The sequence below is a fragment of the Pinus tabuliformis genome, chromosome 1_2 (assembly GCF_031772625.1).
Source record: "Pinus tabuliformis cultivar Carrire ecotype Pingquan chromosome 1_2, CPIR1, whole genome shotgun sequence".
Classification (NCBI taxonomy): Eukaryota; Viridiplantae; Streptophyta; class Pinopsida; order Pinales; family Pinaceae; genus Pinus; species Pinus tabuliformis.
Window position 1 is genome coordinate 660,551,639 of NC_142298.1, and position 24,711 is coordinate 660,576,349.

The window sequence follows — 24,711 nt, forward strand, 5'->3', positions numbered from 1 at the left end:
TCTGAGTTTTCTGTTGAATCATATTTCCTGTTTTCTTTGTAGGATGGTTGCAGATACAATGTTATTGAGTGCAGCTTGGCTCTTTTGTTATCCTTTGTTATCAATGTCGCTGTTGTTTCTGTCAGTGGAGCTGTCTGTAGCAGTGCTGGCCTTTCAGATGAAGATAAAGCAAATTGCCGTAGTCTTGATTTGAACCGTGCACCCTTCCTTCTAAAAGTATGCTTTGACACATTATATATTCTTGCAACTTTAAAATATTATGTGCTTGGATACGAAATGTGTACTGTGCTGTTGAAAATTTGTTCATTTGAGCAACAGATAAACACAAAGGAAATTAGTTTCCATGCATGTACATTCATAAGCTAAACCTGGGGGGTCACTAAAAGAAACCATGAAGTTGGGTTACATTATTCAAATGTTATTCTGAGCTGAGATGATCTGACACAGTCACACAACTATTAACAGAATCAGTTTTAACCACATACTCTTATTTCAAGAAATCCATGCTTAAAATATTTTATGATCCAATTAGAAAGGAGTTTGATACTTATTATGGAAGGCTTTCCACTTTGAGGTATTGCTTGCTTGTAATAATCCACTGCTTGAAGAAGAGAAATTCATTAACGTCTTTTGAAAGGGCTCTAAAGAATTTCACATGATTATAATATAATCTTGTTGTATTGACATATATGTATTTGTGCCAAGGGAAGGTTTGTGCGTTCGCACTGACACTGCTGAGGTATTATAGTTAATTAATAATGTTAAAGTGCATAACAGCTCATACCCTGTTCAGGTGCTTCGACCTTGAATCATTGACAACATTTTATTCTTGGAGTGTTTTCCTTGGTGAGGCAGAATTTACCTTGGGGGTGCATACATGGCATGTTTGCTTTGCAATGTGTGAAATGACATTAAATTATTTTCCTTGTATTATTCCACTTGTATATTGCGTTCTTCTTGTTTGATGAGGGTGTATGCACATTGTGGGTTGTTGAGGTGTAGATACTTTTATTCCTTGAAGTTTTTAATGTTGTTCTTGTAGCTAGAATAACAAGAATTTCTATTTGAAATTCATTCCAAATATAATTCCAGCATATCTAATGAACTTCTGAATTTTGGAATATGCTTAAAATAGTCCCAAATTAATGATATAAACTTGAACAACAGATCTGGTAACTATCACAAAGGTTTTCAAGGTAGAAACTTACATGGACAGGCCCTTGTACTTTGGATTCTGCAAAATCTGAATTATGTTTGGCTATAATTAAACACAGATCGGCACAAACCAGCTCAATATACTTGTGAAATATGTGTTTTTGAAAGTTTAACTAAGCTATATTGATCCCTTGGATAAAGTGTAAAACCTATGCTCAAAACCCTAAGGGTTACTAGCTAATCTTAAGTTAAAAATTCTGAAAAATAACAAGCTAGTAAATATTTTTATTTTATATAATAAAATAGAAAACTTAAAAGATTTTGATTGTTTTAAAAAATAATGGTTATTGAGATATGCTTACCTTGGCCACAACTTTACCTCTCAAGTGCTGGGTTATGAATCACATTCAACATTAAGTTGGTCTTTCAATTTGGACAGTGAGGTGAGTTTGGAGTTGAGAAGATTGTATCACCCCCATCTTTGTCTAAGATACTTCACAGGTTTTCAGATCCAACTAGGAGTGACTTTTAGCAGTGTCTCTTATCTTTAGGTTGACTATGGAGTGGAAGAAAGATTCAACCTTCAACAAGGGAGATAACTGTTGAAATTCTATGACAAGTAGAAAAGAATACAATTTTCTGATATAATAATTACTTCCTAATGATCTTCAAACAATTTTCTCATGCCATTGATATCACTGAGCAATTACACACATAAAATATCAACAGTAAACGCAGCGGAAATAATAAAAATATTATAGAAAGACAACCATGCACAATAGAAACAATAATTTACCTTGGGAAACCTAACCTTCAAAGAAAGCCTAGTAACTTTTCTTAGGAGAAATTATTTTTCAAAAAGTTTTACAAATCAGCAATTTGTCTATAAATCTGTGGCAATATCCATTTCAAAATACCAGTCAAACCTGGTCAAAACATCTGCTGGTCAACATAGGCCAAACCAGCCAGAGATAAAAAATTCAGTGTTGGTCAACTTGGCCTGGTCAAATTGGTTTGCGGTCAAACATTGGCCCCACAGACAACCCTGCGATCTGCAGTGAAATCCTTGCGGTCAACAGCCCACGCGTGTGGCCTTCCTATGGTCAACTTTAGTTCGATCAACTCTGATTAACTCGGTCCAAAAATAGCTTGGTCAACCATTTTCAAAATTCATTAAAACAGAGATCAAACTCGCTGGTCAAAATTGTTGTTCTCACATGTGCAGCCTCAAGAAGAGGAACAGAAATGATGAAGAGAGAGAAAAGGCTTTCTCTTGCTTGGTGATCAAATGAGATGTCACGTCATTTATTTATACTTGTCAAAGGGGGTGTGACAACCCAAGGGACACATCCCTTCATAGGCTGGCTGACTTGACCTTTTCCTGGGCCAACCCGTCTCAATAAAATAAAAAGCTACATAATTTCTCTAGGGCTCACTTGGAGAACCATTATTCATGCGAGAATACCTTCTGATGCTACACAAAATTCAACACTCCCTCTTAGCGAGGAGGTATTCTCCTTGGATGAAAACAAATTTCTCCTTAGTTGAAATTTCTCCTCCATTAAAAAAGTTCATGTGCTTGCTATGTTGTTGTAGTGTATCTGTAACAAACAATGTTTGTACACGCAACAATAATCTTTAGAATACTTTGAAGACAAATACATCCATTGTAGGACAAGTAATTGTATATTGAATATTATATAGAAAAATTGGTGAAATGATTACAAATAAGGGTGAGGGCCTGCTTATATACCCTAGGCAAGTACATCTTCACAAACTGTCATGTCCTTAGAGACATGTCTCTTCGCTACTAATTATTAGTTAATTAATCATTAATCATTATTATTGTTATTTACATTATTTGTATTATTTTATATATATTTTATTCATAACATTGCCTTCTTCTTCAAAAAGCTTTGTCCTCAAAGCTTACTGATGAAAAGGCTTGATCTCTTTTTCTATTTTGAATGTCTTCTCGTCTCGGTACTGTCATTTTCGTTGATACAAGACGCTATAGTCCTCTTAGTGATAAACAAAATTGTTGGATTGAGAATGGATCTAATCATCCTAGATTAATCTTCCGTGGAATTTTTTGATCTCTGGAATTTTGTAATGAATTGTTATCATAGGACTGGATTTTGCAAACTAAAGTATTCCTTGGAACATAAATTTGTTGTTTCTGTTCTGAATGGTTCAAATATATAGGCTGACTTAGTTGTCTGCTTTTATGGTTCGAATGTTGATAATGAGTTATTCTGGTTGGATTTTCCCTTATCACGTGTGTGGCAATTTCCTTATTTACTTCAGGTACTGTTGTTGTTGAGTTGGCTACAGAATCATCATTTGAAATTTCCATTGTTTGAACTGGAACATCTGAATATGTTTTAACTTCCACTGGTTTGTCATCATCTTGTGTTGTAGCATTCACTGGATCAATATTCATTCTTTTTTCTTCAATTTGGATTTTTGCATTTGAAGACTTTGATGTTTCCTTCATGATAAGTTCTTCTAATTTGTTTTTCAATGATTTCTTATCATCCTTAAGTTTCTTAATCTGAGTGAGTAGACTTTGATTATGGTTTCTGTAACGTAATAGTTCCTCATTTTTTGAGTCAACTTTATTTTGGAATTCAAGCTTCTCATCTTTTAAGGACTTGATTTGTTCTAATAACCTTTGATTTAGGTCTTTTAATTGCAATTTTTCTTCTTCTTTCTCTGATAAATTCTCGTTGAATTTCTTCTCGAGACATTCTTTTTCTTCTAATTTTTTTTGTCTTTTTGGACTTCTTGACCTTAAGTAATTTTTGACTATGATCTCTTAAACGCCAAATTTCTTTGGTACTTCATGTGGATTCTTTATAAAATCGATCTTTGAAATCCTTATATTTCTTTTTTGATGCCTCATTTTTTCGTTGAAGTTCTACAGGCTCTTCTTTTAATCTTTTAAGTTGTGTATGTGGATTACTTTGATATGCTCCCAAGGTAAACAATTTCTTACATGGACAAAATATTGTGTCACTTTCAAAAATCAATGAATACTCATATTCTGTTCGACAAAGTGGACATCTAGTCCAAAACTTAGAATTATTATGTATGGAATTCATAGCTCCTTCATTTATCTTTGAACTAGACTCCTTTTTTTGGAGATAAGCTTAGGGTTAAAGGTAACCCTTTCTATATTTATAATAAAATATTACTACTCTTGTCTTTTCGTTTTTTCCACTTTTTTTTTAAATAAACCTTTGAAAGTTATTCCTTCATACCCCTTTTAAATATAACTCCTTTTAAAATCTTGAATTGGAATTTATGCCCTTTTTTTTAGTTGAATTGGATTTTTTTTCTTCGTTCTGTGTTTTCCAAGTAATCCCCTTTTACCCTTATAAAAATATGTGGCACTACTCCTTTTTAATTTTTAAAAAGAACTTAATACTTTTGAATTTTTGAACCACTTTTTTTTTCCTTCAATTTTAAAAATTCAATCTTTTCCCTTCTATAATAATGACACCCTTTTTTCTTTATAATAATAATAATATTTAATTTGATCCTTTTTGTTTCCTCTCTTATCTTTTTACACTTGTAATATTTCATTAAAGGTTAAAAGGTATTTTTATGTTTAATCTTAAATCACCTTTTTATGTATATATAGACTTATGTAAAATTCTGTATAATATATATCACCCTTATTTTTTATAGAAAATTCCTATGCCTTTCTATTCAAGATAATATCCCACTTGGATAAAAAAGATACCCTTATAATATCTCTCTTTTACAGCCCCTTTTTTTTTGCTAAGGCAAGAGACGTTCCTTTCATCACTATTAATTGTAAAATAATTTACAAAATTTACAACAGTCCATCAAACCCTGTGGACCCCGAACAGGGTTGCTCGCCGCTCGAGGCAAGGCCCTTAACCTATGACTAAGACTCGACAAGGGAAGACGAGCCAAAGAATAACTAGCCAAAGCTTTCCTCAATACCCCACCACCAACCTAAAAACCGTGTCTATCCCAGTCACCAATGGACCCAACAGTGGAAGAGAAATTTGTTTCTCGAAGATGTGCTAACTTTACCTCCCCGTCCCACACCACTGCATCTAAATCCGACAGCCCAAAAACATATCGCTCTGCCCCTTAAGCTGGAATTCCACCTCGACAAAAATTGACTTTTCCGCATAGCCGTACACTAGATAGCGTTGCATCCCAACCAAGCTGCTCGGTAAAATCTGACTGTTGATAAATGCCGCGACAATCAACGGACAAGCCCCACATCGCACTGCGGACTTGCCCGAGCTTTACCGTGTGATGAGGGCGGTTTCTCTCCTCCTCTCTCCTCCACGTGTCATCAGAAGTATGGAGTCGCTTTCGATTGACATAAACCGCCTTACGATCGAAAGTGGTGCGATCACCCTTAAACCACTTGGGACGCGGTATTTCCTTCCTCCTGGCAGAACCATGGTAAAAATAGCTGTCTTCATAATCCTGAGCCCCATTCAAGACCACAGGAAAGTTGAGCGCGCCAATCCACTTCGCCTTGTCGTGGGTAAAGAATCTGCACTCGGGATTTGTATTGAACTTGTTGGAACGAAGCCAGTGGCCTGGCTTAAGCTGGTGAATCCTGAGACGGGTATTATCAGTGTAGCTGAAGCCTGCCTCCATATGCTTTCCACCTACCTGTTTGATTAAAGAGGGGAGATCCAACTGAGGATAGCTCATTGAGTCCTTTCTTTTTCAGTTGAAACCCGAAACACTTCTCTGTCCTCTTCCGCAAGTTTGAGACTAAGAGTTTTTACGTTGTCAAATGGCATTACTTGCCACCCTGTCACCACTTTGGTTTCCTTGCAGCTGACCCCTTGGTTGGCCAAGAAATCCGCCAGCTTATTAGCCTTCCTGCGCACATGATTGAACCTGACAGAGAAAAGCCCCTGAAGGTGACTCTGTATTCTCTGGAAAACCCGGATTAATTTCCAGTGCTGAGAGACTTTCTCCGGCTCTGAACCACAATTGATTCTTTTAACCGAGTTAATAACCATCTCCGAGTCAGCTTCGATGATCATGTTGTAGTAGTTTTCCTTCTTCAACAAATCTAAGCATTGCTCCATTGCCATTAATTCCGCCATGTTATTGGTCGCTCTTCTTAAATGACAATGGAACAGAGAGAGAATGTTACCTGCTTCATCCCGAAGAGCTCCCCCAAAGCCCGCTATTCCGGGGTTGCCTTTGGAGGCTCCTTCTATTTTGAATTTCACAAAACCTCTTGGAGGAGGTTGCCAGTATTCTTTTTTAGACTCCTTTTTTCTTACACTTCTGTACTGGCTTAGAGGGGTGATCCCCTACAGACCTAACAGCTTGAGAGTTCTCAAGTCTGCTCTTGTGGGGGGATTTTTAGGAAGATTCTTGACTATTGAGCTGACCGTCTCCTTGATCTGCTTTAAGATCTGATTAATCAGGTGAGAAGCGGGATTCTTTACATTTTTAAAGATTCTCTTGTTCCTTTCTTTCCATATGTTCCAAATAATAAAACTTGGCATGAGAGCCCAAGCTAGGTTGAGAACCTCATTATCTGAGAAATTTCTCCTCCATCTGTTAAGGGTGTTGGTAATACTCTCTTTATCCTTGTCAGACTGTTGAAAGATATTTGCAGAAGCATCCCATAATCTGGAAGTGAAATTGCAGCTGTTGAGAAGATGTTCCATAGTTTCCTCTTGGGCCTTACAGAGCTAGCATATAGAAGGACCAAATATTCCCCTCTTTCGAATGTTGTCCCAAGTCAAGATTTTCCTTTGCAGAACCAACCACATGAAGAGTTTAATCTTCATCCAACCTTGATGTCTCCAGAGGTTTAGCTGGGTTTTGTTTGCAGCCTGCGTAACCAGCTCAAGGAGAATACTTTTTGCCTCCTTAATGTTGAAGATGCCTTTACTGTTGTTTCCCCATCTGAGTTGGTCTTGCCCTTCAGACACCAAGATCATACGTTGTTCCAATATTTGTCCAAGAGCCTCTGCTTTTGTTTCCAACATTCTATCATTCCTGCAATTTATCTCCTTCCAAGTCCTCCATTTCTCGGTGTTGTGGGTATAATCCCAAAAATCTTTCACTCTAGTCAGACCTTGGGTGTCCATTTCATGCTTGAGTTTCCAAAAATCCTTTCTTAACAGTTTCGGTTCTTGTTTCCATTTGTCCTCCCAGAAAAGAGCAAGGTCTCCTTTTCTGATTTCCCAAAATCTATTTTGTTGAACTAAACCTTTGTTCCCCCAGGCTTTATTCTAGATGGCAGAGCCTTTAATGTTACCAGACATCCTTATGAGATCAGAGTGAATCCAGAAGTTAGCGTATTTTTCTTTCCATATGCTTGCCCATTGTGCCTTGGGATTTTTGACCCACCTCCACCAGAGTTTGGCCCCTAGGACCTTACTTAGGATCTCCTGGTCATCTAGGCCGAGACCCCCATGATTCTTGGGCTTACAGATTTTTTCCCTAGAGACCAAGGCCCACTTCTTTCTAGCTTCCTCCCTACCCCAGAGAAAGTCTCTTTGGATATTTTTGAATTGCTGCAGAACTCCCTGAGGGGCTGGAAGTGCTGATAGCATGAAAACTGGAATTGATTGGAGCACCGCCTTTGTCAGCACGAGTCTGCCTGCCAGGTTTAAGGATCTGCTTGTCCAACTTTTGACTTTATCCTGCATTTTGTTGATCAACGGTTCCCAAATGATTTTGTGCAAGGGCTTTGCTGTGAGAGGATTTCCTAAATACTTTGAAGGGAGGGAGTCCCTTTGAATGCCAGATATTTCTCTGAATAGCAATATGAGTATTAAAGATTTTTTTTTTAGATTTGGTGAGGTTAACTTCCATACTTGAAGCCAAGGCAAAATCATATAGAATTTGTTTGTATGCCCGAGCCTCTTTGATGCTGGGGATACCTTGTAAAATGGTGTCATCAACAAATTGTTGATGAGTCAAAGCCTAACCATTCTCCATCAGTGGAAGACGTTGAATTTTGCCCGTAACTTTGGCATGCTTGATAGACCGGCCAAGACCTTCCATCATGAGTATGAATAGGAAGGGAGAAAGCGGATCCCCCTGCCTCAGCCCTCTTGAAGGAAGAAAAATCTCAGAAGGAGAGCCATTAACCAAAATTGAAAAGCTGGAGGAGGTTACCAAGGCAATTACCCATCTGATCTAGTTGTGATCAAAACCAAACGCCTTTAACACTTGCCTGATATAGGACCAGTTCACTTTGTCATAAGCTTTTGCTATATCCAGTTGCAGGATCATACCAGCTCTCCTTGTGCTGGTTAAAGAGTGAACCACCTCATGAGCTTGAATAATATTGTCCAGAATTTGTCTGCCTTCAACATATCCTAATTGTTCCCCCGAAATCAGAGCAGGCAGCAGAGGTTTAAGTCTGTTGGCCACAACCTTGGATATTATCTTGTATACCACATTGCAAAGTGCTATGGGTCTATACCTATCTGGTGTTTGAGCATTTTCCTGTTTAGGGATCAGGGAGATGAAGGAGGTGTTGAGAGCTCTCAAGATAGTTCTGTTTGTCCTGGAGTCTTCCACAACATTCAAAATATCCATTTTTACAATATTCCAGCAAGCTTTAAAGAAATCAACATTGAAGCCATCCGGACCTGGTGCTTTGCCATTCTGCATTTCATTGAGAATTTCACTAACCTCCTCTTCAGTCACTGGTCGGTTGAGGTTGAAATTGTCCTCTCTAGACACCAGCTTAGGTATATGCTTTATTAAGTCCTTGATATGATGATCTCTTTCTGGATTACTTTTCTTGGCTATTTCTCGGAAGTGTTGAACTAGCTCCGCCTCTATCTCCTCATGAGTTTGTAGGAGCTGTCCATCCTTCTTTCTTATTGCAGAAATTCTGTTGTGTGCTCTATTCGCCATGGTGGATTTGTGAAAAAGTTTTGTATTACGCTCCCCTTCTTTTAGCCATTGGACTCTAGATTTTTGTCTCTAGAAAATTTCCTCTTGTTTACACAAGTTTTCCCAGTTTGGTGATGTTTCTCCACTAGGTCATTTTTGTCTTTATCGAAACCTTTCAAGATCATAGCTTGGTTGAGTATCTGCATTTTGATTTCGACTGATTTCTTTTCCACAAAGATATTGCCAAACTCTTTCTTATTCCATTCCTTGAGCCTCATTTTTATGTGCTTTAATCTTTTATGAAGCATGAACATTCTGGTTCCCTGAATCTGTAGATCTTCTGCCCACCATTTTCCAATCTTAGTGATGAAATCTGGGTGTGAAAGCCAAATATTTTCAAATCTGAAAGGTCTATTTCGGGGGGTACCTATACCCTGGATCACCATTTGAATTGGCCAGTGGTCTGAGCCTCCAACGGGAAGAACACTTGCTGCTATTTCCTTTTCTAATAGCATTAGATCCTCAGAGATGATGAATCTATCTAACTTGGATGCTACCTGAGACTCCCCACCTCTCTTGTTATTCCAAGTGAAGAGGCCATTGTTGGTTTCCACATCCACTAGTTTCATATTCTCTGAAAAGCTTTGAAATGTTAAAGAGTCTTTACTAAGTGCTCTAGTTCCCCCTTTTTTTTCCGAAAGTGATTTTATCATATTGAAATCCCCTCCCAAGATCCAAGGTATTTCGGCATGTCTCTCCCTGAGATTCTCAAGGGAATCTGTTAGCCTGAGTTTCTCCTCTATTCTTTGAGGGCCATACACATTCATGACTAGATAGGTACTCCTATCCCCTACAGGCTGAATTACTACTGATAAATAGTTCCTTGCAGCCTCTGCATCAATTATTTCAATTCTTTGCGGGTTCCAAAGAGTGAGAATACCTCCTGCCGTATTCTCTGCTTTAACTTCTAGATATTCAAACCTACTGAGCCATTTGCTGTGTAGTTGCCTTAACTTTTGAATGGAGCATTTCGTTTCCTGGATAAAAATTATATTTGGAGCCACCTGTTTCATTCTATTGCTAAGCAATCTCTATTTTCTTTTACTGCCTAGTCCCCTAATATTCCAAGAAATAAACTTCATGATTAAATATTTGTGAAGGAGTAACTGGTAAGGTCTTTCATCTTACCTGAATCTATCATGAGCTTCCCACACTCCATCAGTAGCTCATTCTGCTTTTTTCTGCCTCTCTTTTTTCCTGGATTTCTGGGTGCTAAACCCGGAGTAGATTTTAACATTTTCACTCCTTCACTACTCAGCCTGCTCCTGTTATTAGCTGCCTCTGAACCCTTTCCTGAGTTTTCCATAAATATAATTGCTGTATTCTATTGCGCTTCTCCTAAGGTAATGATTCTACCCCACTAGAAGTACCCTGTATTAAGAATCCTTCCAGATCCAGGTGCTCTCTTTCCAGGATCTCCTGTAGCTCAGTTTCCTCCAGTTCCATCTCACTCTGAGTCATTTCTTGGTCCATCTCTGGTTCTGTATCACTCAACATGGTCCCTGTCTGCTTATCATTTTCCTGTGTTTGGTCACGATTTTCACCTTTTTCCTTCTCTCCTGCACATCCTTCAGTTGCTTGATATTCTATTGTTCTTTCTTCTTCCTCTTCCAAAACTTGGAACTGGTTCCGCCTAACCTGTTGTCCCTCCTTTTGCTGTAGCTTTTGCTCTCTTTTGCTGCCTTTTCCTTTATGTACCACCTTGTGAAAGCTGTCCGTGTCTTTCGTTGCATTAGGTTTTCTCTTATTCTCTGTTTTGCCTAGAGGGCAATCCCTGAGAAGATGGCCATGTTCATGGCATCTATGACTTCTGAACGGGATATGCTCGTAGTCCACCGTTTGAACCCATTCTTCATCAAACACTTCCAATATAACTTCATCTGGAAGAGCTCCTGCTAGATCCATTTCAACACATATCCTAGCAAAGGAAGTGTATTTTCCCCTTCTGGTGGCTTCTGAAGCTTTGACAAACCTACCTATTTTATTGCATATGGCAGCAAATTATTCAGGTTGCCAGTAGTCCAGAGGTAGAGAATAGAGTCTAACCCAGACCGGGACAGAAGTGAACGTTTCTCGTTCCGGGACAAAGTTCATCTTCCATGGCCTCTTGTAGAGACCTGCTGCAGCATAGAAGTAGGGCCCTCCTTCAAACACTCTGTTTTTATCCTCAAGACTAGTGAACACCACGGTAAAGAAACCCTTTGACCCAAGGTGTAGCTCAATGCTCCCTTTAGGTTTCCAGTGGTATTTCATCCATGTTTGTAACGCTTTTTCTGTGGGCCATAGTCCCATGAATTTGCAGATAATTGCATAGGTTTGCATGTGCTCCCTGTATGCTTGCAGAGCTGGATTATTTAATACAACTCTGGGTGTTATGTCAGCTTTGGGTTTGCAAGGTCCCTTATGCTTTTTCTCTTTTGTTTCCTGTTGTTTGTCATCTTCCTCCTTGTCTTTAGTGCTGCTGTTCTGTTTTATTTTTGCAGCTTGTTCCTCCTTTTCCCAGTTGCTCGTTCCTTCTCCCGAGACATTCCTAACTTTTTCTGGGGGCTTCTTGCCCTTGTTGGCCACCACCTGCTTGTAGGAGGGAGGAGATCTCCATCCTGGGCTTCCCTCCATGGATGAAAACTCCCTTTGCAACTCGAAACCCTGGTCCGTCGTTTATTTTCCCGCTCTGCCCGAAGTTCCCCTCCGATTCCTATGAGAATAGTTATTTTCCTATGTCAATCTCATTTCAAGCATCTCTTTTACAGCCCCTTTTAAATTGAACCTTATAATTTATTTTTTCCAAGCAAAAAGTCATTTTTTTTTGATGGGACGTGATGGATAGCCCAAGGGTCACATATGATAGATATGATTGATTGACGAAAGGGTAGGATACTTGAAGTGGATTATACGAAGCAAAATTTCATTGAGTGTATCGACAAATGGTACAAATATGTAGGCAGATTGGTAGTTGGGATTTATACAAATGACAGTTGGCAAAGTTGTATGATGCTGAGCAGAGAGATTACAATGGAAACATAGCGATGTGATGGTTGTGGCGATCTACAGTGGTCGGAGAAAGCAGGATGGGGACGACAACAGTGGTGGTTTGTCAATGGGTCGGGCAACGACTCTGGCAGAGGTGGTAGGAATTCTGGCGGGCATTATAGGTGTGTCAGGTTGCGTTCGACGTCTATTAGCAACAACAGGTACGCTAACATAATTTTTTATTTTGTTTTATTTTTTTGTTGTTTTTTTCCTATGTTTTTTTGTTATATATATATATATATAAATAGTTTTTAATATATGATTTTTTTTTTCTAATATGAATTTTTTTATAATTTATCTTCCATTTTTTTGTAATCTTTATTTTTTTTTAAATACCTTTTTTTAAATTTCTTTTTACTATTATATTTTTTAATGGCCAAAGGCCTGACAGTGAATCGAACAAAAAGGAGAAACTCTAACTCTTGTAGTGAAACACTTTGACGACAACAAGGTTGACAAATAGTTGATGGCCAAAGGTTGGTGATCGGAGAACGCGGCTTTGATACCAATGTAATGAACAAGGTTCTTAATTAATCATTAATCATTATTATTGTTATTTATGTTATTTGTATAATTATATATATATTTTATTCATAATAGTATCTTCACATGCACATCTATAGATATAGATCACTCCATCCCGAAGCAGGCAACGTGAGTATTAGGGCCTTACCCCTAGCTAAATCAACATGGTTCCATCGGTAAATATATCAATCTCCCCTGGTCAAATCGGTATGACTAGCGAAATCAGCGTGGCTTCATAAGAGAAGGTCTGCCCTTGGGCCATTTGCCCTCGGCCAAATCAACAGGGCCCATCCAAATTAACATGGCTTCGCAGGTGAATGTGTCATTCTTCCTTGATCTAATTAGCATGACCCTATGGATGCCAAATTAACATGGCTCTAATGGAAGAATGTATGCCCTATGCTGCAGCTGACCTGGGTCATTCACCCCTAGCCAAATCTATTAATTTTTCATCAATTGTTTTATGCTAGAACTAGTACTTCAACAATATCCAATAACATCCAATTTAACAATTTCACTTCTTCACTTAACTAATGACAGTAGAGAAATAGTAGATAGAACAGTTATACAAATGCACAATGAAAGACAACCAAGAGACAAGAGACACAATATCTGGTCAATGATCAGGGAAAAACCCCACAAGGGGGAACCCTTTGCAATTCTTCTTTTATTAGATTATCTTCAAATGTTCAGTAGATAGAGTACATCATCCAAGAGTCAAAGTCAAGCGTTGACTTGCTAATATCCAATATCCACTCAAATCAATATGCCAAGTTGCTATCCAAAAAGAGACAAGAGAGAATCAACAAAAGTCAACTCTTTAGAAACTGTAAATCTATCTAAGTCAACAATAGTCAACAACAACAAAGTCAGCCTTAACCAGTCCAAAAAGTCAATGGTCAAATCTCTAAAAGAGCTTGGTCAAGGAAACAATAAATGTGACCTAGAATGTTGGTCAAAGTCAACCCAAAATAGTGCAAAAACAGCCAGTCAAACTCGCTCAAAATCTGCACTTGTTTTTGCGGTCAAACTTGTAGTCAGCTCTGAAGTCAATGCCAATCAAGCAATCCAGATTTCCTTGGTTTTTTGGTCCACAAGTGCGGCCTAGTAGAACAGAGAGAACCCAACCAAAAACACAGTCAAACACAGTTAGACAACCCTTGGTCAACGCTGGTCAACACCTTGAAACAGATCTAGAATTCCAACAACCTGTAAGTGACACTTGTCCTTCGCACGTGTGAAAGATTCCCTGCAATTTTGAGCTGTACGAACCAATCAAATGAGGAGAGAGGAGATATGCTGAGTTGATGAGGTGCCTAATGAAGTTGAGGTCACTTTTATTTATATGCAACTTGAGGGGTGCCATCTTGTCCTTGTGTTGATTTGGGGTAGCATCAAATGTGCTCTAGCTATGAAAATTGGTGGAGAAGCTAAAGTACATGAGATCTCCAAGACCCAGAAATGGTTTGGGCAGATTCTAACCGGTTTGGGAGATATAAAAATAATTAATATTTTTAATGGAGGTCCTAAGTCTCAACTTAGGAAAAATAAAATATTAATGGGTATAAAACTGGATTAGAAGGTTCCAAAAGTCATGGATCAAGCCAAATCTAATCTTAGCCGTTGATTAGAGATTTAATTTCGGCCATTGATGGACCGACAGGAAAAGTATAAGAGGAAGCTTGAGGGTCAATTGGAGAACACACCAGAGTGATCAGTCATTCATTTTGCTAGAGTGGGGTTGCTAAGAAAAGTTGAATCAATGATCAATAGTGAGGGGTAGTGAGTACGAGGCAGAGAGGTAGGGACAATACTAGGAGGCCAACATAAAAGCAGAGAGAGCGAGAGCAACAGTCAGTCCAAGCTACGCAGAGCCGAGCAAAGGCAACGCAGAGCCCAGAGAGACTGCGTCATCCATGCAGAGGGCAGAGGGAGCGACGCAGAGGCTCCCAGATGCTGCGTAGTGCCTCAGGGGGCTGACACAAAGGGTCCTACTAACGCAGGTTAGCAGGAGGCTGACGCAGTGGCTAGAAGGGCTAGCACTGAGCTTCAGTTGTGCCGGAGATGGTTTCGTGGGACAGGTTTTTTGAATACTTATTTCCGGATATAGAGGTATTGTTGCCGTATATTTTTCTTTGTCGAGTGAGCCGGTTTAGGCACCTAGTTGTACCAAACTGCATAATAATATAACCCTCTGAATAACTGCACCGGTTTTCCTGAATCGGGTTTTTCTGGGGACATTGGTCCAAAATAATGGTGTCACTTGTGTGCTTGTTTTTTTTAGTTGATGATCTGTAGATGTTGATACTGTACTAGTGTTTATTTTCAGTATTTACATGGTAAATAACTTGTTAAGTAATTAAACAAATAGTTGAAATAAACCAGATAGCACAAGAAGAATTTCTAACGGGTTAGGCTTAGAAATTCCAACATGGTATCAAAGTGTGGTTGCAAATCACAGGAAAACTGAAGGCATCAGCTGAGCAGAGCGTTTGCAACAGATTCAGCGTCCCGAGTGACAGTCGCTGATCCTTGTAGAAGTGACAGAGGAATGGTTGACGCAGAGGGACTGCGTCATCAGTCTGGGCTAGAGAGAGGCCAATGCAAAGGCTGAGGAGGGCAGAGAAAGGCTCACGCAGAGGCCAGGAGGGCTGATGCAATTGGCTGAGGGAGTTATTTTTCCGGTGTCGAGATTGCGCAGAGCCAAGAGGCTCAATCCTTTAGTTGTTGGGGCGAAGGAAGCTGTGGGTATTTTGTGGGAACGAAGCTGGTGGGGTACTGTGGTTAGAACAATACTTAACAGGGAAAGACCAAGGTACAGGGAGTTGTTGCCAAGGCAGATTTCTAGCCAAGGAATCCGGATCAGTGTTGCAGTTGCATAGACCATCGGAGAGGAGGAACTTGATAGTTGGCAAAAGGATTTCCAGGAGGGAAATCGGGACTCAGAGGGAGTCCAGAAGAGAACTTCTAGGAAGGAAGTAGAGAGACTCGGAGGAGTTGACAGAAGAGCAGTGAGATGGTTGTGAATGGGCTGAGAGATCAGGATAGGCTGGACGGAGCATCCAGCTTTGTGGTCTGGAAGGCAAGGATCTTGTCCATTCTAGATAGACATCACATCAAAGGCTTCGTCTCGAGAGTGATAACTATCCAGGTTGACCCGGTAGCTAATGAAAGGTACGACGAGGTAATGGCTAAGGCAAAGTGCATCATACTTGATGGGGTCAAGGATCATGTTCTACCACATATTGCCGAGAAGGAAACGACAAAGGAGATGTGGGACGCCTTGAAGAGATTATACCAACATACTTCCTTGCAAAGGAAGATGCTCCTGGAGAATCATCTAAGGGCATACCAGATGCAGAAGGGAGAGCAGATAGATGTCTTCCTCGGTCGGTTGAAGGAGATCCATGACTAGCTAACTTCCATAGGGGCCACGCCGGATGAGGAATTGATGGTGAGGACCACAGTGAATGCAGTTTCTGAGGATTGGGAGGTATTTGTTTAGAGCATACTGGGCAAGATGAGTCTTCCAGATCGGGAAGAACTGTGGACGACTCTTCGTGAAGAAGAGATCAGATGGCTGACCAAGGCGGGGAGTAGCGGAAAAGGGGTCAGAATCAAGAAGGAGGAAGAAGAGGATGTGGCTCTAGCATCTGCGGGAAAGAAGGAGAAGAGGAAGAAGAAGGACCTCTCCAAGGTCAAGTGCTTCCATTGTGGGGAACCGGGTCATTTTGCGAACCAGTTTCCTAGGAAGAAGAGTAAGGTAGAGGCTTTTGACTTGAAGGCAGTGCTAGCGAGGATGAAGGAAGAAGTCGAGGAGGATGACGGTTGTGCCATGAGTGCTCATGTGCCACTTGAGAAGAAGTGGGGAGACATTGAGCTGTAGTTAGACGGGCTATAGGCGATGAGGGGCAAGATCCTTGAGGTACCCAACCTCTTGGATTATACCTTGCTACAGGAGCCTCGAAGAGGAGTAGCAGAACTGGTGGATGCAGGTAGAGCCGGATGCAGATGAAGTGACAGAGAGTGCTACAGTGTAGGAGTCCTCGGGCAGCGCGAGGCTAGCAGGCTGCAACAATGCGAGAGGCACGAGAGTGTTGCACCAGTGCAGGATGGCACAGAGAGGTGTGCAACGGTGCGAGATGCGGGGAGTTGTTGTAGCAACGCAAAGGTTAGTAGAGGGAGCACTTGTTAGCGGCAGAGGGAGCTTCAACATCGGGAGTGTTTCTAGCCTGACAGGGATGTTAGAAGTTGGGTGGATCAGTTAATTACTTCTCAGTAACTGATTTGCAGTGCAATAACAGTATGCAGTAGCACGATGCAACATGATGAGAGGGGATGCAGTGCAAATGCAATGCTAGGAGGATGGACCAGCACCAACACGGATGCAAAGGGAGCTACCGTACAGATGCATTAGTGGCAGTGGCAGGGCCATGGGCAGTAGTACAGGATGCAACAGTGCAGAGGATGTTGGGTGGGGAGGCCTAGCCTCAGCACAGGGAGTATTACTAGAGCACAGTGCTCGCTAAGAGGGAGTGTTGATTTGGGGTAGCATCGGATGTGCTCTAGCCATGAAAATTGGTGGAAAGGCTAAAGCACATGAGATGTTCAAGACCCAGAAATGGTTTGGGCATATTCTAACCGGTTTGGGATATATTAAAATAATTAATATTTTTAATGGAGTTCCTAAGTCTAAACTTAGGAAAAATAAAATATTAATGGGTATTAATATAAAACTGGGTTAGAAGGTTCCAAAAGTCATGGACCAAGCCAAATCTAATCTTAGTTGTTGATTAGAGATTTAATCTTGGCCATTGATGGACCAACAGGAAAAGTATAAGAGGAGGCTTGAGGGTCAATTGGAGAACACACCAGAGTGATCAGTCATTCATTTTGCTAGAGCGGGGTTGCTAAGCAAAGTTGAATCAGTGATCAGCAACAAAGGGCGGTGAGTACGAGGCAGAGAGGTAGGGACAATACTAGGAGACTAGCACAGAAGCAGAGAGAGCGAGAGCAACAACCAGTCCAGGCTACGTAGAGCCCAGTAGAGGCAGCGTAGAGCCCAGAGAGATTGCGTCATCCACGCAGAGGGCAGAGGGAGTGACACAGAGGTTTCTAGAGGCTGCGCAGTGCCTTAGAGGGCTGACATAGAGTGTCCTAGGGCTGACATAGGTCAGCAGGAGGCTGACGCAATGGCCAGAAGGGCCAGCGCTAAGCTTCAGTTGTGCCGGAGAGGGTTTTGTGGGACAGGTCTTCTGAATACTGTTTCTGGATATAGAGGTATTCCTGTCATATATTTTTCTCTGTTAGGTGAGCCGGTTTAGGCACCCAATTGTACTCAGATAAACTACATAATAATATAACCCTCTGAATAGCTGCACCGGTTTTCTCGCATTGGGTTTTTCTGGGGACATTGGTCCAAAATAACGGTGTCACTTGTGTGCTAGTTTTCTTTCAGTTGATGATTTGTAGATGTTGATACTGTACTTGTGTTTATTTTCAGTATTTACATGGTAAATAACTTGTTAAGTAATTAAACAAGTAGGTGAAATAAACCAAATAGTACAGGAAGAATTTCTAACGGGTTAGACTTAGAAATTCCAACACCTTGAGAGGTGCCATTTGACCCAAGGCCGACCTTGACAATTTTGTGCTTATGAGATTGACTACAAAAATCCACTTTACCTTATTTGAATTGAGTGCTTCAAAAGTCAATTTTGGTCCTCTCAGAAAGAGGAATTTAATGCAATGGTTGGAATTTGTCGCCGAGCTACCAAATTAACACTCCCTCTCAACTTGGGAGAAATTGCAACTGTGTCATGTGATCATCATATGGATCTCGTCATCATGCCATGTATATCCCTGCTCATCTCATGCTGAACACTCTCGAATCTAAAGAAGAAGAAATGCTGCAAGGGAGCTTCAGCTACCGCCCTGACTCTACCATTATCGAGGAGACTCTGTTACCACCCGAAATAATCATCATCATCGGGGAACCATAGCTACCACCTGGAACTAAAGGCAATGGGCGAGATCAACCTACCCCAATGCGTAGGGATCACACTTTATCCCAAAGTCCCTGACAATAGGTGAGATCAACTTACCTGAGGTAAGGATCACACTCTACCCTATTGTCCCTGATCATCCATATTAACCCCGAAGTGTTAGATGGTAGTGTTGAAATATTCTACTAGGTTCGGTCTTCATAAATGTATTTGAGTCACAAAGAAATGTATTTATCAAAAGAATGTAGAAAATATGTTTTTTTTTTATTATTATTATGACTTATTAAAGCATGGGTATCCTGCTTGGGTCATCATGTTTTAGGTCAAAGTCCCCATTGAGGACTTTTGGGATTTATTCTAAGTCATTAGAGTCATTATCCATTTAAGAACACCCTTCTTGGCTTTTGAATCATGTAAAAAGAATTAATATTGAGTCAAATAAGCTATTTGTCACCTCCACACCAAGTCAACCTCAAGGAGATCAAGTCGGCTTCAAGAAGGGCATTTCGACCTCACTAGAAGGCTATATAATTAGGGCAGTTCAAATTCATTTGGAGCATTCACTCTCTCCATTTAAGTTCGATATCCAGAAGAAATAAGCTGTGAAGTGCGAAGTTGGAAAAGAGCTGGAAAAGGGGTGGAAAAGGGTGCGAAATTTGGAAGAAAGGAAGAATTAGAAGACATCAAAATTGATGTTTTGGGCCATCTATCTCTCACTTGAGTGGAGTATCTAGGAAGATTGAAGTTTTGTTGTCTAGTCGAAGTTATTGCTGCTGTTGCCAGTTGCTAGTTCGAAGCTGCTACTACAAGTTGTTGCTGCTAGGTCGAAGTTGCTATTGAAGGGTTATCATTTGCAAGAAGGAAGAAAGGGCTGACTTGGTGTGGAGGAAGTCTTTGTCTAGGTCAAGAGTCTTGGATTATCTCGTGAAACTATTGAAGGAAGAATTGTTGACTGGGTTTTCCCCTAGATAGGGGTTTTTCCCTGGTTGTCCGCCTATATCTGGTGTCTTTGTGCTATTGTTTTGGTAATTGCTTGATGAACTAAAAGATAAAAGAAGAACATAAAGATAAAAGAATCACAAGTAATTATCTATATAAGAAAATATTTTTCCTTTTTGATTTTCTAACATTGTATCAAAGCTAAGGTGAAGAAGGAAAAAGGCGGTTTTGAGAATCTACTGAAAGGAATCTAAGAAATCTCAAAAGGATTGAACAAGGGATCATATAAGGAGCTTTTATAAGGGAAAAAGCTTACTACCTTCAAGGACAATGTCTAACACAATAAAGAGTGAGAACAAATTGGAAGGAGCATCAAATTACAGGGCATGGAAGAAGAGAATTGGCCTCATTCTTGAAAAGAACAAAGTCTTGGATTTGGTCAAAAGAAAAGTGAAGAAACCTACCAAAGGATCTAATGATGTAGATAAAGTGAAGTTTAGAGAGTCGGAAATATTGGCTATGGCACTAATGGTAGATAGCATAAAGGACAATATTGTCCCATGCATTTCCAACATAGACCATGCTCAAAAAATGCATGAAGCATTATCAAAATTGATCACTATCAAGAACATCGGTCAACTAGCAAGCCTGAAGAATGAATCGAGGACCACAATAATGACAAAGGATGACACTGTGGCTTCCTTCTTTGTAAGGATATCTAGAATTAGAGATGACCTTCAAGCCATAAGATGAAATTGTACCAAAAAAAGAGCTAGTGATTACTGCATTATTGGGATTGCCACCTACTTGGAGTGCTTTTGCTTCAGGACTCAACAGTTGGAAAGAAACTCCTACATTCGAACAATTCTGGAATGCCTGCAACCAAGAAGAGATGAGAATATCATTAGTATCCAACAATGAAGAAGAAAATGTTTCAAATGCATACTCCACTTATCATAAGAAAGGAAACTTCAAGAAGTCAAAAGGGCCAAGAAGGAAGGTAGAAATGTCCAAAATAGAATGCTACCGATGTCGTAAAATGGGTCACTATAAAAGTGACTATCTTGACAATCTGAAGAACAAGAAAAGGAATAGGGACCAAGCTAATGTCGCTGAGAAGGATCTCTAAAGAAGAATAATGCTGAATAACGGGATATAAGGGACTTACACTACTAAGTCCAGCTTTAGTTATTTCTTTTTTTTCGATTTGTAGTATTTGTAGGTTTAACATATTTTGGAAGAACATTTTTTATTTGTTTTTATAAGGTTATAGGTATCCGTCAAGCTTGGAGGTAGTCCTCACCAACCTCCAAAGATAAGTATCTTATTACCCTTTCATTTTTAGTTTTCCTTACTTATCTAGTTTTGCTTGCATTAAATACTAATCAGATTTCTATTCATATTTTCCTTGTTTAGAAAAAGCTTGCTGAATAGGAACATGGAAGAAGACTTCACAAGACAATGTTGGAATTACAAGGCTTGTTAAGAAACAAAGCTATGCCTTAAACTATAAGTTTTTTCTCTCTTCATGATATTCATTCTTAATTAACTATTACTAACATTATTGTGTCTAGCTCTCTTGAATCATAAAGATTCTTGATTGGGTGATTCATCATTAGATAAATCTACCTTGCTCATATCTTTGATTATTCTTTTGGAACCCTAGAAAGGTTCTTTGTAAAAACCCTAACTTAAAGGCATGTCAATGATAATGTGTGGAACCCTAGCCTATTTAGGGTTATTGATGAAGTCTAAAGAAAAATGTTTGAGGCTTTGATAATTTCATGTTTGGGATTTTGGTATGGTTATGAAAACCCTAACTTGTTAGGGTTGGATGGTGATGTCTGAAATCCCAAACCTTTGAAGTATTAATAATTAGGGTTTGATGTGTCATGTATTGAAACCCTAGATCATTAGGGTTTGGTAGGATGTATAAGCTAGACCCTTATTAATGTCCTAGAAATGAAATCCTAGGTATATTTGTGTTTGTCCGATCAAAGCCCTACCCTGATCAAGTTTGTTGTATGTCTAACTTTAATATATTGATATTTGTGTCATTGGGTTTGACTAACACATGTTATGATATGCTTGTGCATGATGATGGAATCCTAGATATATGTGTTGACCTAATTGTTGATGATCATAAATCCTAGGGCTTGGAGCTAAGCCCTAGTCAAAGATTGATTCTCTAGGATGATAGTTTTTGTGAATTCTAGGGTTTTGTGACTAAACCTTGGTAGAAGTTCAAGTCTCTAATATATGATGACAATTTGATAATCTGAAATTTATGAAAGATTGTTGAAATCTGAACTTGAGCTATGATTAGTTTTGATTGTTGGAGCTTAATGGCTCATGTACGAAATCCAGGATCTTGCACTAAATCCTAGTGGACGTCTAACATATGAGTTCTAAAGTTGTTAAATGTACTATAGAACTATACTTGCTTGAAATGCTTCTATGGTCTGCGATATATTGTAATAAGGTGTGTCATGCCTTTGGAAGAAATATTCAAGCGCTAGATATAATGAAGTTGTTATCTTGATTGAGATGCTAGAAGTCTTGATGATGAAATCTAGGGTTTATGACAAAACCCTTGCATGTAGTATGTGTTTCTTGTTTGTAAACCTAACTAAGTCTGGGTATTTGATGTCTAATGTTGAATGCTTCCATTATTATATGATTCTGATGTCGTTAACTTCATGCTTCTAGATAGATTTGGTTGTACTTGCTATCTAAGTTGTGCAGGTAGATATTCTTCAAGATAGTGAAGATGCTAGTAAGTAAAGCTGATATAATAAGCATGATGAAGAAAGTTATATGAATGATGATGGTCATAAGAAGGATTGAAGTTATGAAAGATTCTCTGATGTTGTAGAAAAGAAGGAATCTCGCTAATTTAAGAGGGAGCTCGGATGAAAGGAATCTCCTTAGTTGAGAGGGAGGGCATATTATAGTCATGATGAACACCTTGAAAGAAGAAATTGGAGAATACATTTTGAGGGGGTATTGAGATAAGGAAAGCAGGATTTGATTATAGAGTATGTTGCTGTATGTGAAGTAGGAAAGGAAGATGTATGATTGAGGAATCTTCTGTCAAGATTCATTTGAAAGTCCTACTGTGATAAATTGAGAAGCAACATCTAGTTGTCTAAAAGACCCCAGAGGTTTGTGTTTACTTATGTACATTTGAAAGTTTGTTACTGATTGGGGTTGTGTTTGTACAGGTAAATCTCTTAGAGGTTTGATAGCATGCTAGTTACACGAGAGATTTGTTACTGATTTGTTTGATTAGGGAGAATTTGCTACCAATTGGAATAATCGGGAGTGTTGAGGCTTTGTGCTTGGGAGGACATCTGGCTGACACTTTGTGTTGATGTCTGGATCCTAAAGTAGGGAGGGTGGCATTGGTCATAGAGCTCTGACCTCAGATATGCACCTGGATCCTTGGGTTGATGGTTAGCAAGTAAGCCTGATGGTACCTAGAGAGGCTGAAAGCTTTAGTCCATCTTAGTCCCACCTGAATAGATTGCCCTGGTTAGGAATCTAGTCCATGGCATCGTGAGTGCCTAAACTGTTGGAGGACCTTGGATAGATTGCCTTGGTGAGGAATCTAGTCTATGGCATTGTGGTGTCTAAATTCTTCATGGTTGATGTGTTTTGAGATCTTCCTTGTACTTATGAATACCTCCCTAGTTAAGAGGGAGTGTTGAAATATGTAACTAGGTTTGGTCTTCATAAATGTATTTGAATCACAATGAAATGTATTTATCAAAAGAATGAAGAAAATATTTATTATTATTATTATTATTATGACTTATTAAAGCATGGGTTTCATGCTTGGGTCATCATGTTTTAGGTCAAAGTCCCCATTGAGGACTTCTAGGATTTATTCTGAGTCATTAGAGTCATTGTCCATTTAAAGAGACCCTTCTTGGGCTTTTGAATCATGTAAAAAGAATTAATATTAAGTCAAAGAAGTTATTTGTCACCTCCACACCATGTCAGCCCCAAGGAGATCAAGTCGGCTTCAGGAAGGGCAATTCGACCTCACTAGAAGGCTATATATTCAGGGCAGTGCAAATTCATTTGGAACATTCACTTTCTCTCTCATAAGTTCAATATCCAGAAGAAAGAAGCTGGGAAGTGCGAAGTTGGAAAAGAGTTGGAAAATGTCTGGAAAAGGGTGCAAAATTTGGAAGAAAGGAAGAAGACATGAGAATCGAAGTTTTTGGCCATATATCTCTCACTCGAGTGGAGTATCTAGGAAGATTGAAGTTTTCTTGTCTAGTCGAAGTTGTTGCTGCTGGCAGTTGTTGAGTCGAAGCTACTACCACAAGTTTCTTTTGCTAGGTCGAAGTTGCTATTGAAGGGTCTTCATCTGCAAGAAGGAAGAAATGGTTGACTTGGTGTGGAGGAAGCCTTTGTCTAGGTCAAGAATCTTGGATTATCTCGTGAAACTATTGAAGGAAGAATTGTTGACTGGGTTTTCCCCTAGATAGGGTTTTTTTCATGGTTGCCCGCTTATATCTGGTGTCTTTTAGCTATTGGTTTGGTAATTTCTTGATGAACTAAAAGATAAAAGAATCACAAGTAATTATCTATATAAGAAAATATTTTTGCCTTTCTAATTTTCTAACAGGTAGAACACTTGCATCCACCAACTTGGGCGAGATCCACCTACTGCAAGGGGTAGGGATCACACTCTATGCCAAGTCCCTCAACCCATTAGCCAGATGGGAGAGGTTATCCCATAGAGTGGGCAAGATGCTAATTGGAGCATACTCTAACTAGGGGAGGTCACAGGTCTCTACATCCTATCGGTCAGAGGTCTCTCATCCCCAAGAGCCCTATAGCTCCTTCCTGACCCTAGGAGCTCAACCAGGGGGGGAAGAGCACTGCTTTGTGTTCTTGATCAACTAGGACCCTTATTTGAAAGGGTCATCTCAACCAGTCCAAGCTGCTCTCTGAAAACCAAGAACTACCCGTTCGACAAAGCCTTGGTGAGGACATCAGTTATCTGCTCATTTGTCGAAATATCGAGGAGTTTCACGACTCCTCTCTGCCCCATGTCTCGGATGTAATGATATCTGATCTCTATATGCTTGGGCATTTCATG

At 39.6% G+C, this 24,711-nt stretch overlaps 1 protein-coding gene across 4 annotated transcripts in view; it reads left to right on the top strand.

Annotated features, from left to right (window-relative positions):
- Positions 1-24,711, top strand: part of LOC149207414 (metal transporter Nramp3-like) — a 372,782-nt gene that overhangs the window by 179,901 nt on the left and 168,170 nt on the right. For 3 of the 4 annotated variants that reach the window (XR_016252623.1, XM_089395714.1, XM_089395715.1), the window contains exon 9: positions 43-216. The exons of the other annotated variant lie outside the window; for it this stretch is intronic. Coding sequence is in view for 2 of the 3 variants with exons in the window: in XM_089395714.1 (XP_089251840.1) it covers positions 43-216 (174 nt within the window). In the remaining variant the exon portion in view is untranslated. The remainder of the gene's footprint in view (positions 1-42; positions 217-24,711) is intronic. 4 annotated transcript variants of the gene reach the window in all.